This window comes from Trichosurus vulpecula, chromosome 1, assembly GCF_011100635.1.
Source record: "Trichosurus vulpecula isolate mTriVul1 chromosome 1, mTriVul1.pri, whole genome shotgun sequence".
In the NCBI taxonomy this organism is placed as follows: Eukaryota; Metazoa; Chordata; class Mammalia; order Diprotodontia; family Phalangeridae; genus Trichosurus; species Trichosurus vulpecula.
The window spans coordinates 19,343,255-19,356,553 of record NC_050573.1 but is presented as its reverse complement, the minus strand read 5'-3'; the positions used below and the strand labels follow the sequence as shown (position 1 = coordinate 19,356,553).

The window sequence follows — 13,299 nt, the reverse complement described above, 5'->3', positions numbered from 1 at the left end:
GAGGAGAGGAAGAGAGGGAGAGACTCATATATACACATACACACATATTTGTGCATGTACATTTACATGTAGTATATGTGTGTATATATATACACATACATGTTAGTTATCTATGTATCTCAGGTACTAACCCTTTGAGGAATTTGACGCAAAGATTCTTCCAAAACTTAACCTTTTCCCTATTTGTGCAGATGACTTTCCAAGCTGGTGTTAGGCCAATAGCCAATACTGTAACCAAAGAAGTTATGGTCATTTCACAGAACTTCCTGGTCCCCACTATTTTGGCTTCATCCTCAGCTCCCCTTCCTCCTCTCCTCTTGAGTCCCTTTACTGTTGATTATTCCAAGCTGTATTGAATTTATCCGGTACGTTCCCCCCAGGGTCTTTAAACTAAATGGCTTCTAAAGCTTTCTCTCCATTCAAGGCCATAACTCTTCTCATTCATCCCAGGACTCTTTTTTTAACCACTCTTTTGCTTTTAGTATTTCCCACACGCTTGCTGCATTTCACTGCATGGTTTGAGAATTATCCCCAGAGTCCTGACATTTTAGGGGTTTTTGGACTCACTGCCAGACTCTGGGCACTTGGCATAAAATTGAGAGACTCCTGGAGCCTCAGTGACTTTAATGTGCCCTGTAAAAAAGGACACTAAATGTAGAAGTAAAAAAATCTAGCTGTAGAGGCAAAAGCATGTGTTCTCTCTTAGTAGCCCTGCCCAGATCATTAACCTAAGGGATTGGGACACTCAGACCAGCCCCTGTGACCCAGGGAGAGGGAAAGGGAAGCAGAGGACTTTAATTGTTCGTCTCTTCCCCAGTGACTCCAGGAGACATCACCTGGGAGAAAAAGAGGTGGTTTTACCAGAAAGGAAGGCAAGGGAAGAATTAATGTCCATATCAACCAGAAAAATCAAAGCATCTAGAGTTGCAAGCGACCTCAGAGACCATCTTCTATAATGATCTCATCTTACAGATTAGGAAACTGAGGCCCAAAGATGTCCTTGTCCAAGGATACATGGGCATTAAGCATCAGGTTTAAAATCCTAAGATCATAGACCTAGAGCTGCAAGAAACTCAGAGACCATCTAGTCCAACCCCCTTCATTTTACAGATAAGGAAACTGAGGCACAGGGTGGGATAAGTGACTTGCCCAAGGTCACACAAGGTGGTATTTAAACCCAAATCCTCTGACATCAGATCATACTACCCCTCACATAAAGAGATATTATAATCTGATAGGACATCAAATAATTTTTTAATGATTCAGTTCCAAAAATTAAATAAAAAAGCAGTTGGTTTGACACAAAAGAAAGTATTCTAGGTTTGGCATCAGAGGACTGGATTCAAATTCTGGATCTTCTCTGTGAGCTTGAGTGAGTCACTCTCTCTTCCTGGGCCTCAGTTTCCTTCTCTGAAAATGAAGCAGTTGGACATCTGAGGCCTCTTCTAGATCTCAAGGTGTGATAGGATCCTATGTTACATGTTTTGGTGTCTCTGAGGAGAGACATTCATTCCCACTCATTGGTTTATAAGCAAAATGAATGGAGAATTCTTCTCTTTCCCTTTTCCCTTACTTTCTCTCCCCGGGCCCCTAGGATGGTTGTCTACAGTGGCCGGACCAACAAGTCAACTGTCCTCTATGATTCCTTCCAAACGGAGAATGTTCCTTTTGAGGGCCTGCTGAGTGAAGGCTCTGCCATCCGGATCTACTTCATGGCCGAAGAGGCCAGAGCCTCCACAGTCTTCAACATCCGATTTGAAGGTGACCTCCCAGCGCCCTGGGGAGGGGCCCACGGGGTAGAGTGTGGCTGTCCACAGGGCTTTCAGGCTCCAGATCTCAGAACAGGACATTTGGGGAAGAGCAGATGGGAGGGGGAGAAGGGTGGAGGGAGGGCACTCTCAGGAGAAATTTATACCTGGAGCTAGGATTTCCTCTTTCAAATGAAGAGCAAGCCTTTAAAATGAATCACTGGCTGTCCTCTTTGGTTAGAGTTCATCAGCCTTCCCCAAAGGGCCCATCTCATCCTCCAGGTGACTGACACTGGGCATAGACTCCAGCCTAAGCCTTCCAGTTAGAAAAAAGAAAATGGCCCATTCTCCTAATTCGATTCACTAATAATAACAAAAACAGCTAACGTTTATGTAGAATTTGAAGGTTTGCAAAGCACTGTACATATGTTAAGGCACTTGATCCTCACAATAATCCCGGGAGGCAGGTGCCATTATTATCCTGATTTTACAGATGAGGAAACTGAGGCTGACAGAGTTTAAGTGACTTACCCAGGGTTGCAGAGCTAATAAGTGTCTGATGCAGGATTTGGACTCAAGTCTTCCTGTTCCAAGGAATGCAGCGGCTATCCACTGCACAACCTAGCTAAGTAATAAGATATCCCTTCTATGTGCCAGGTACTGTGCTAGGCACTGGGGAGCCAAAGATAAAAGCAAAACTACCCCTGCTGTCAAAGAGCTTACATTCTATTGGGGGAAAGCATACTTAAGGTAGGTCCAAATAAGCCGAGAATAATAGAGCTGCTATTCCTCTGCCCTGACAAAAGCTAAGTCTTACAATCAGATTTAGAGCTGGAAGGAACCTGAAAGATTATATCTAGACCAAACCCTTCAATTTACAGCTGGGGGAACTGAGGTCTAAAGAAGTCAAGTGACTTGCCCAAGGTCATACAGGTAGTTACTGGCAAACCCAATATTTTTACTCAGGTTCTCTGACTCCACTGTCAGTACATATTTTATTACACCACCTTGATCTCATTGCTTGTACTTAGGGGTACATTTTCTCTGGACAAAGAGCAGAGAGCACAGCCCTGCAAGGACAGGAGGAAGTACAGGAAAATTTGATGAAGGCAAGAGGAGAGAGAGAGAGACATCTGGAAGGCATGAGTGCTCCCAGGGAAATCTGGTCCTTATGGGATACATCAGTCCAGGTTAAAAATGAAGTTTAGTGATAATGCAGTCCAGTGGAAAAAGGAACAGATTGGAGTCAGAGGACTTGAGTTCAAATCTTGCTTCTGATATTTGCTACTGGGTATTCTGAGGACAGTCAGTGACTTGCCCTGGGCCTCAGTTTCTTCATCTATAGAATAAGGAAGTTGGACCAGATGACCGGTGAGGCTCCTTCCAGATCTAGACCTCAGGTTTGCTGGCTTTGTCCAGGGTCACACAGATGAGAACCCTCCTGGTCTTCCTGACTCTAACTCCAGAACTCTAGCTCTAATGCCTTATGTTACAGGTGGAGAAACTGAGACTTAGAACTGGGAAGTCCTCTACCCAAGGTCACATGGTTAGTATCAGAAGTGGGAGTCAGGCCCAACTCTTCTGACACCATGTCCAGGGCTCTTTCCATAGAGAAGTTCAATGCCATGATGTATTCCTCACCCAGAAACCCCAGGGGCAATCTGGGGAAATGTTATGGATAGTATACTGGACATGGAGCCAGGAAGACTTGGGTTCAAATCCTGCCTCAGACACTTATTAGTTGTGTGACCCAAGACAAGTCATGCAACTTTATCTGCCTCGATTTCCACATCTGTAACATGAGGACTTGAAATTTGATGACCTCTAAGGTACCTTCAAGGTCAAAACCTATGATCTTTGATTTTATGAAAGCCTAGGAATTAGGATCAGGAAGGACCACTTCCTCTGATGGGTAGTCATCCATATCACAATCTGATTTTTCAAGCTTCCCTCTCCCCATCTCCCTACTCCTCCTTCTCTCCTTCCAGCTTTTGAGAAAGGCCACTGCTATGAGCCCTACATCCAAAACGGTAACTTCACAACCTCAGACCCAACCTACAACATTGGAACCACGGTGGAGTTCACCTGTGACCCTGGTCACTCTCTGGAGCAGGGACCTGCCATCATTGAGTGTATCAATGTCCGGGACCCTTACTGGAATGATACAGAACCCTTGTGCAGAGGTGAGGTGACCCTCCAAGCTCTCAGGCCACCCCACTTCCTTATACCACTGGTACCCCTAGACCTTCCCAGAGTCCCTGAGACAAAAAGCCAATGAAGGAGAGGATCAGAGAGGAAGAGGGACAAACCCAAAGCTGCACAACAAGCTAATGATAGCAAGGAGTCTAGAAGCCACTTGAGTTCAATTTAATGAGCAATTAAGGGTCTTCTGTGTGCCAGGCACTGATCTGGGTATTGGGGTTATAAACACAAAATAGTCTCTACTCTCAAGGAGCTGGCATTCGTCTAGGAGTAAGATGCATCCAGCATATATACAGATAGGTAAATGCTATATAATTTAGGGAAAGAGAAATCACTAATAATTAGATGGATCTCAGAGGGCTTCCTGGAAGAGATGGCTCCTGAGCTGAGACTTAAAGGAAGCTAAAAATTCTTAAAGGTGGAGATGATGGAAGAATGCATTCCAGGCATGGAGGGTGGTCTGTGCAGTTTCCCAGAGGAGGAAGATGGGATATTAAATTCTAGGAAGTAGTTCAGTTTTGTTAGAACATAATGTCTGTGAAAGGGAGTGCTGTGAAACAAGGCTGGGAAGGTAGGTTGGAGCTTACCTTTTGAAGGTCTTAAATTCCAGGTTAAGGAAATGGAACTTTTTTATTCTATAGGTAATAGGGAGCCATTGAAGGTTTTTGAGCAGGGAATCCCTGGAAAATTAGGGAAAATTAATTTGGCAGTTGTGTGGAAGATGGATTGAAGAGGGGAGAAACTGAAAGCAGGGAGAGTAATCAGGAAGCCACTCCAATAATCTCAACCAGAAGAGCTAGGAACTAAAGATAGGGGGTGGCTGAATAGAAAGAAGGGGTTGGTTTCAAAAAGCTGTTGTGGAGAAAGAATTGACTAATTTTAGTAACTTAATAGATGAGGGAATGGATGAAGGAAGGCAATGGAACAAAGCAAGAATGACTATGAGGCTGCAAACTTGGGCAAATGGGAGGATGGTGCTGCACTCCATACAAAGAAGGAATTTTGTAAGATGAGCTGGTTTAGAAGGAAAAAGAACTCTATTTTGGATGTGAGAAACCTGAGATGTTGTTTAAAAAAATTCAGGTGATCATTCAGTCAATAAGCATTTATCAAGCCCTATGCTAAATGCTAAGGATACAAAAAAAGACAAAAAAAAACAGTAACTGCCCTCAAGAAGCTTACTGTCTAATGGGGGAGAAAACAAGGAAACAAACATACAGGTTAAGCAGGGAATAATTAAAAGGGGAAGGCACTAGAATGAAGAGGGGTTGGAGAAGTCTTCCTGTAGAAGTTAGGATTTTAATTGGGACCTGAAGGAAGTCAGGGAAACCCAAACGCAGAGAAGAGGAGGGAGAGCATTCCAGGCATGAGGCACAGCCACAGAAAATACCCAGAGCTGAGAGCAGTGTCTTGTTCAGAGAATAGTCAAGAGGCCAATAGCACTAGATCAAAGTATACATATGAGGGGTAAGGTTTAAGGAGGCTGGAAAGGCAAGGCAGGGGTGGGGGTTACCTTATAAAGAATTCTGAACAACAAACAAAAGATTTTGTGTTTGATCCTGGAGCAGCCCCTGGAGTAGAGGGGTGACATGGTCAGACCTGCAACATGGAGATGATAAGAAGAGATTGGGATGCAGAACCAGAGTGGGATATATAGATTTGGGAATTATTAGCATAGAGATGATGGATGTATCCACAGGAAGAGAGACACAGACACAGAGGTATAGAGAGGTAAAAGGAGGGGAAGAAAGAGGAGGAAGAAGAAAAGGGGGAGGAGAAGGACAAAGAGAAAGAGGAGAAGGAAAAGGAGGAGAAGGAGGGCACATGAGTGTATTGATTTACATTTTTTATCAATGACTTGGATAAGAGTATCATACATTACATGCTCATCAAATTTGCAGATGACACAAAGCTGACATATTGGATGACTGAGTCAGGACCCATAACGGCCTCAAAAGGATAGAGCATTGAGCTCATTCTAATAAGATAGGTATAATCCAATATGAATGGGGATAAATGTAAAGTCTTGAACTGGATTAAAAAATCAATTTCAGTACAAAGTGGAGGAGAGAGAAGGATAGAGAGCAGTTGTTCTGAGAAAGGTCTGAGGATCTTACTGGACCACAAGCTCAATACAAGTCAACAAGGTGAGATCAGTCAGAAAAGCTAATGTGACCTTAAGGCTACATTAAGAGGGGCATAACTTGTAGGAATAAGAAGGTGGCAATCCCACTACATTCCACCCTAATCAGACCAGATTTGTAATACAATGTCCAGTTCCTGGCACCTGGGTTTTTGAAGGGTATTAATAAACTGAAGAAGAGTATTCATAGGAGGGCAACCAGGATAGTAAAGGGCCTTGAGTTCATGATATATGAGGATAAGTTAAAGAAACTGGGAATGTTTACCTTGGACAAGAGAATTATCAAAACAGGCATAAATAGCTGCCCTGGGAGGTGGGGGAAGGATTAGAATTGCTCTGTTTGACAGATGACAGAACCAGGGGCAACTGGTCAGAGTTGAAAACAGGAAAATTTAGATTCGATATCAAGAAAATCTTCCTAACAATTAGAGGTGTTCCAAAGTGAAACAGGCTGCCTCAAGAAATGGCAGGCTCCCCTTCCTAAGAGGTCAGCATGGAGAGGCTGGACAGCCACTTTTCTGGGATGTTCCAGAGGAGATTTTCTTTGGACACAGGTGGGACCACATGGTCCTTCCCAATCCTCAGATTATGTGACTCTGAACGAAGAAAGGAGAACTCAGGACAAAGCCTTGGGAAACAAATTTCATTGCTTCTAGACCTGCTATGTCTAACAGATCATGTTTTTCTCCTGAGGTAATCACTGTCCTGATTCAACTTCTCTTTCATCTTGCTGCTCCCCTCCACTGGCCTGAAGGGCTCAGAAATCTGCCTAAGCTCACACTGAACTGCCTTTAAAAAGTTTAAATTAAAAGGGCTGTCTTTCCTTTTTGGCAGAAGGAAATGGTCTACCCAGGCCCCTGGGTTTGGGGGGATGTCTTCTGAGTCCTTTTCTGCTGTATAAAACAATAGGACAGCAAAGGGTCCTGCAGATATCATATGGCAAGAAGGAAGAGGAAACAGAAAAGGAAGAGGAGGGAGAAGAAAAATAAGTGAAAGACTGGGAAAAGAATAGAAGAAGAAAGGGAAAAATTGAGGGAAGAAAAGAGATTGAAGAAAGAAGGGAAGAAAGGAGGAGAGATTGATGGAAGAAGAGAAAATGGGTAAAGAACGGAGGAAGAGAGAGGACTGAAGGGAAAAGTGAAAACTGAGGAAAGAACAAAGGAACAGAGGGAAGAATTGAGGAAAGAAGTAAGAGAGGGAGGGATTGAGGATAGGCAAGAGGGACAAAGGGAGGGAAGACATTGAGAGAAGAAAGGAAAAGGAAAGAATTAAAGGAAGAAAAAAAGGGGAGAAAGAAAGAGAGGGATGGAGGGAGGAAAGGGGGAGTTGGGGCTTGAAGGAAGAAGGGAGGAATGGAAATAAGAGAGAGGGGGAAGGGAGGAAGTTGACTCCCAGCCCTTGATTCATTCTGTCATGATCCCTCTGCATAATATATAGCCTCATAAAATGCCAAAATGTCCCAGGGGTCTCCGGAATCATCCAGTCAACCTTTTCATTTTGTGGAAGAAGAAACCAGTTGGGGGAAGAGACCTGCCCATGCTCACACAGTGACTCGTCTCATTCCTCCTTTATGCTTTTCTAAAGCACTTTCATAGCCTTTATTTCCCTTGTGCCAGTCAATGTGCCCTGGAAGGTAGGGAAGGCACTTATCATTGGACCTCACTGGCTATATTAACTGGAGAAACTGAGACTCAGAAAGGTCAGCTTGTTTTTTCCTACAGTCACATAGCAGAACCAGGACCAGCACTTAAGGTCCTTTGCACTTGAGGATGTAGAACCTATGACATAATACTATGACCACTTAGAGCCATAATAATACCTACTCCTTAAATTGCTGTAGCCCCTTTAAAGCTGTCACAGACTCCCTCCCATTCAGGCCTCACCACAGCACCAGCGAGGCTGAGAGGCTATTGACGCCCTGTAATAGACTTGTTAATACCAAGGTCTGAGTTTACAGAGCACACATCTTTAAGGCCATCGAAGGCATTCCTGGGTCTCGGTCCTCATCACACTCTATGTTTAAAGTTGGCATGTCAGCCCTGTGCCAGGATAACTCAAGCACAGAATAATGAAACAGGTTTCTCCTCTTGGCAGCCACCCTCACCCGATTCAGTTTGGCATGAAATCACAGCCATTGCCACCGGTGAAAGATTGATCCCCATATTAAATGCACAAGTTTAACAGAGCGGAATTTATGGGTGCTCTGGCCTGGACCTCAGTTAGAACATTCGCTAGGTAAACACAAAGTTAGCTTGGAAATCTAGCCAGCCCCTACTCTGAGTAAGCATTGTGTTCAGTTCCGGAACTAAATCATACAGTGGAGTGGGAGAGAGGAAGGACTTAGTCCAGAGAAAGTGACCAGGATGTCATGGGGACCAGAGACCATACAATGCTAGCATCTGTTGGCAGAAATGGAAATGGCAGCATCATAGATTTGGAGTTGGGAAGGATAAGAAAGGTCATCTCATCTAATCCTCTCCTTTTACAGATAAGAAAACAGGCTCAGAGAGATTAGCTCAGTGACTTTCCCAAGGTCACACAGGGAAGAGAAGGAGACATAGTACGGTGGAATGATAAAAGACTCTGAGTCTTAAGATCCCCGGGCCTTGATTTCCTCATCCAAAAAATGAAAAATAGACCAGGTAACCTCAAAGATCCCTTCGAGGACTCTCATTCAGGAAGGGATGTGCTAAAGAAAAGAGCTGAGAGTTAGTCTGCTTGGCCTTACAGGCCAAAAAAGGATCAATGGGCAGAAATTGGAGACAACGGAGCTGAATGGAAGCAACAATTTCAGGGCAATTAGAGCATCCCCAATTTAGTAGGAGCTACCCTGGGAGGCAGTGAGTCCCTTGTCACTGAAAAGATTCAAGCAGAGGCTGGGTGCCCATTTGCCCAGGATGCTACAGAGTGGGGGGGGGGGAATGGGAGGCCTCTGAAGTTTCTTCCAACTCTGAGGGTAGATGGCAGATTCTCTGAAACGCCAAGTATACCTTGAGACAAGCCACAACAGCTAGACCATTCTCACAGGCTCTAGTAAGAGGCTGTATCAGCCTGTGTCCATCTAACTGTCTCTTCTTACAGCCATGTGTGGTGGGGAGCTGTCCACTGTAGCTGGAGTCGTGCTGTCCCCAAACTGGCCCGAGCCCTATGCTGAGGGAGAGGACTGCATCTGGAAGATTCACGTGGGAGAAGAAAAGAGGATTTTCCTAGATATTCAATTGTAAGTATTTTCCTATTTGGGAAACAGACAATCGGCTCTTTCTTGGATGGCCAATTTCAACTGATGGCATTTACAGGCCATCGAGTAGGTCCATCTCATACCCGAGGTGTCATCTGAAGGAACCTTCTCAGCACAGCTGCAGGGCCCCATAGACTGATGGCTGCTCTGCTTCTAGGGGAATAAATGTCAATGGCCAAGGATGGAAGACAGGGATAACAGAAGCCCAAGCATCAGATAGGCGACATGGCGCATAAGAGAAAGAACTGTATTTGGAATTAGTGGACCTGTGTTCAAAGCCCTGTTGCAACAATTTGGCTAGCAGCTGTTGTGAGGGTGAGAGACCAACACAAGCCCAACAACAAGAACGCTGCCAGCACAGGTTCTTTTGATCTGCTTTACTAAGGAAAGCAGCTTTAAGGGGTTAACAATCTTACTTTAATCCAACCTATACATATAAACTCACTTAGTTCAGGAGGAAAAGCCAGCAACCTGAACTTCAGAGCAAGTACAAACAAGTTACAAACATACACAATGTAAACAGACCAAGTCACAATTCATACTTACAGAAGAAACCATCGACATCTGGGCTTCCAAGCCAGGGAGCTCTTAACAACAGCTGGCCCAGAGTCACGCACCATTCCTCCAGTGGCTCAGAGCCCCAAGGGAGAATGCCAACCTCTGGGTTTATATTTCTTTTTCAGGGTCAAGGGTGAGTCACACATGCAACTCACCCACGTGACCTAAAATCATCACAAAGATGTGATTTAAGCCCATGTGCTCTAAAAGCCTCTGATGTCACAAATATGTCACTCAAACCCATGTAAAGTAGGCTTTCCCGTGAGGCAAGGAGGTCATCAAGGACTCCTAATTTAATCAAGGAAACAAAGGCCAGACACATCAAGGGCACTTGGTTAAATAAGTGCTAAAAGAGAAAACAGTAAAAAGGTCTCACCTTAATATTACAAGCCCTCCTCTGTTATTTGCTACCTGTGTACTCCCTGGACAGGTTGTTTAACCTCTATGCACCTCAGTTTCCCCATCTATATAATGAGAACATTTGGGGGTAGCTAGGTGGTACAGTGGTTAGAGCACTGGGCTTGGAATCAGGAAGACTCATTTCCATGAGTTCAAATCTAGCCTCAGACACTTACTAGTTGTGTGACCCTGGGAAAGTCACTGTTTGCTTCAGTCTCTTCATCTGTAAAATGAGATGAAGAAGGAAATGGCAAACCACTCCAGTGTCTTTGCCAAGAAAACCCGAAATAGAGTCACAAAGAGTCAGACACAACTGAAATGATCAAACGACAACAAGAAAATGAGAACATTAGACTAGATGGCCTTGAATATCCTTCCTGATCCTAATTCTATGATCTAGTTATCTGAAGACATCTAGCCATGTTCTCATAATTAGTGTTGTGCAGAATAAAATCTAGGCATTTGATGTATAGATTTGTTTTTAATTTTGAGAGGTTGCATAACCAATGGAAAGAATATTAGATTTGGATTCAGAGCAGTTGGGCTTAAATTCTTCCGCTATTCACTCTCTGTCCATGTGATCTTGGGCAAATTATTTCTCCTCTTCCCTCTATAAAATGAAGGGACTGGATTAGATGAATTCTGAGATCATTTCCTATAGTAGAGCTGTGGTTTTGATAATTAGCTGCACTTTCTACACTTTACTAAATGTATTTTGGCTTCATATAGACATAGCCAAAGTCACTCCCCAAAGATTACACAAAGCTCAACAAGACAGCATCCTACATCACGGAGACAGAGACAGAGACAGACATAGAGAGAGATAATGTAGAGATAATGTGAGATAGACCTAGGAAAAGTAGGCAAGTGCTAGTTTGAGAAGGACTTTGGGGGCCAAATGAAGAGTCTGTATTTGATACTGGAGGCAATACAGAGACATTAGAGTTTATCGGGCAGGGGAATAACACGGTCAGACATTTCCTTTATCCTTTTCTGTTATGTAAGTATTACTAATGTCTCTTAAGCCTACCCTGTTTTTCTCACTTGAAAGCTCCTAGAGCTTTTTCAGGTCTTACCTTTGTCTCTGCCTCTGTCTCTGTCTCTCTGTCCTTGTCTCTCTTTGTCTCTCTGTCTCTGTCTCTGTGTCTCTCTCTGTCTCTGCCTGCCTCTCTCTCTCTCTCTCTCTCTCTCACACACACACACACACACACACGCACGCACGCACGCACGCACGCACAAAATAGTAGCCAGCCCTGTGCAGTGCACACAGAAAGAACTCCATAAAAATGCCTGTTAACTGACTGACAGATACAACAGGCAGAGGTCACCTGGGAACTGGAAGAGGTCAGCTTTTCAGAACCTTTGAATTGGCCTTTGTTTTGTTGGGAACTAAAAAGAAAAGAAGGAAGCAAGTCCTGAAAAGCTTTCCCACAAGCCTTCCAAAAAGCTCCATGAAGCCTCAGAGAGCAGGGACATGGCAGGCTTGAATGAGCTCTGGTTAGTTTCTGAGGCAGCAAGTCCAGAGCCAATGAGCCCATTCAGTTCTACGTCAAAGAACTTGGCCATCCAATCTGGCTCCCTGGAGAAAGCTGGTCCTGGAAAATGCTTAGCCCTTCCTCTTGCTGGCAGAAGAGAAGAGAAGCCCCCACATGGGGGCAGCCCCTTAGAACTTGGCTACTTGGAGGGAGTGCCAATTTTCTGGGCCCCTCCTGGAGCCACATTCATCTAACTGCCTTCCTCTGGATGTCTGCTAACCCCCAATTCCCCAGCCTCTGACCTGCTCACCTAAGGGAAAAAGGATATCTGTTGCCCACCCAAAGCCAGCCCCGTGTATTTCTGTGGAATAGTTGAGATAGCTGTATTCCCCAGCTGCCCTCTCAGCTACTTGAATGGTTCTCATGTGGTGGAAGGATAATAGATTCACTCAGTGTGGCCCCAGAGGGCGGAACCAGTAAAGGGTAGAAACTGCAAAAAGGCCAGCTTCGGTTCTGTGGCCACAAAATTCCCCAGCATGGAGCTGTCCAAAAGTGGGATGGGCTGCCTTCACTAGAAGGCCTCAAGCAGAGGCCGGATAAGCATGGGTAGGCCTCATATTCTGGTTAGATCAGACTCCATGTTCCATGTCCTTCTAATTTACTCATGATATCTCCCTTTATATCTAGATCATATATCTATTTTGGCCTTGGTAAATGGTGTAAGATATTGGTCTATACCTAGTTTCTGCCAGACTTCCATTTTGCTGAACAATTTTTACCAAATAGTGAGTTCTTAACCCCAAAACTTAAAACTTTACATTTTTCAAACACAAGGTTACTATAATTATTTACTACTATGTATGGTATTTCTATTCTGTTCCCCTTGTCCACCATTCTATTTCTTAGCCAGTACCAGATAGTTTCAATAATTGCTGCCATAAAATATAGTTTAAGATTTGGTACTACCCTCCTTCCTTTGCATTTTTTCATTAATTCCTTTGATATTCTTGACCTTTTATTCTTCCAAATGAATCTTACTATTAGTTTTCTAGCTCAAAAAAAAACTTTGGTGATTTAATTGGGATGGTATTGAATAAGTAGATTGGTTTAGGTGGAATTGTCATTTTTATTATATTGGCTCTGCCCATGCATGAACAATTAATATTTCTCCAATTATTTAAACCTGATTTTATGTGTATAAAGTGTTTTATAATTATGCTCATGTAGTTCCTAGGTTTGTCTTGGCAAGTAGAATCTCAGGAAATTTATTCCATCTACAATTATTTTAAATGGGATATCTCTTACTATCTCTTCTTGCAGGGTTTTGTAGGTGATATATAGAAATGCTGATGATTTATGTGAATTTATTTCATATGCTGCTGCTTTGCTAAAATTATTCTTTCTACTAGCTTTTTAGTTGGATCCCTAGGATTTTCTAAGTCTATCATCATGTCATCTGCAAAAAGACAGCTTTGTTTCCTCAGTGCCTATTCTAATTCCTTCAATTTCTTTTTCTTCTCTTATTGCTATTGTCAG

The 13,299-nt window shown here is 43.6% G+C and overlaps 1 protein-coding gene across 1 annotated transcript in view; it reads left to right on the top strand.

Annotated features, from left to right (window-relative positions):
* The window catches only part of SEZ6L (seizure related 6 homolog like), a 105,942-nt gene that overhangs the window by 34,317 nt on the left and 58,326 nt on the right, over positions 1 to 13,299 (top strand). The window contains exons 7-9 of the mRNA XM_036760635.1: positions 1,595 to 1,761; positions 3,737 to 3,931; positions 9,175 to 9,313. Coding sequence (XP_036616530.1) covers positions 1,595 to 1,761; positions 3,737 to 3,931; positions 9,175 to 9,313 — 501 coding nt within the window. The remainder of the gene's footprint in view (positions 1 to 1,594; positions 1,762 to 3,736; positions 3,932 to 9,174; positions 9,314 to 13,299) is intronic.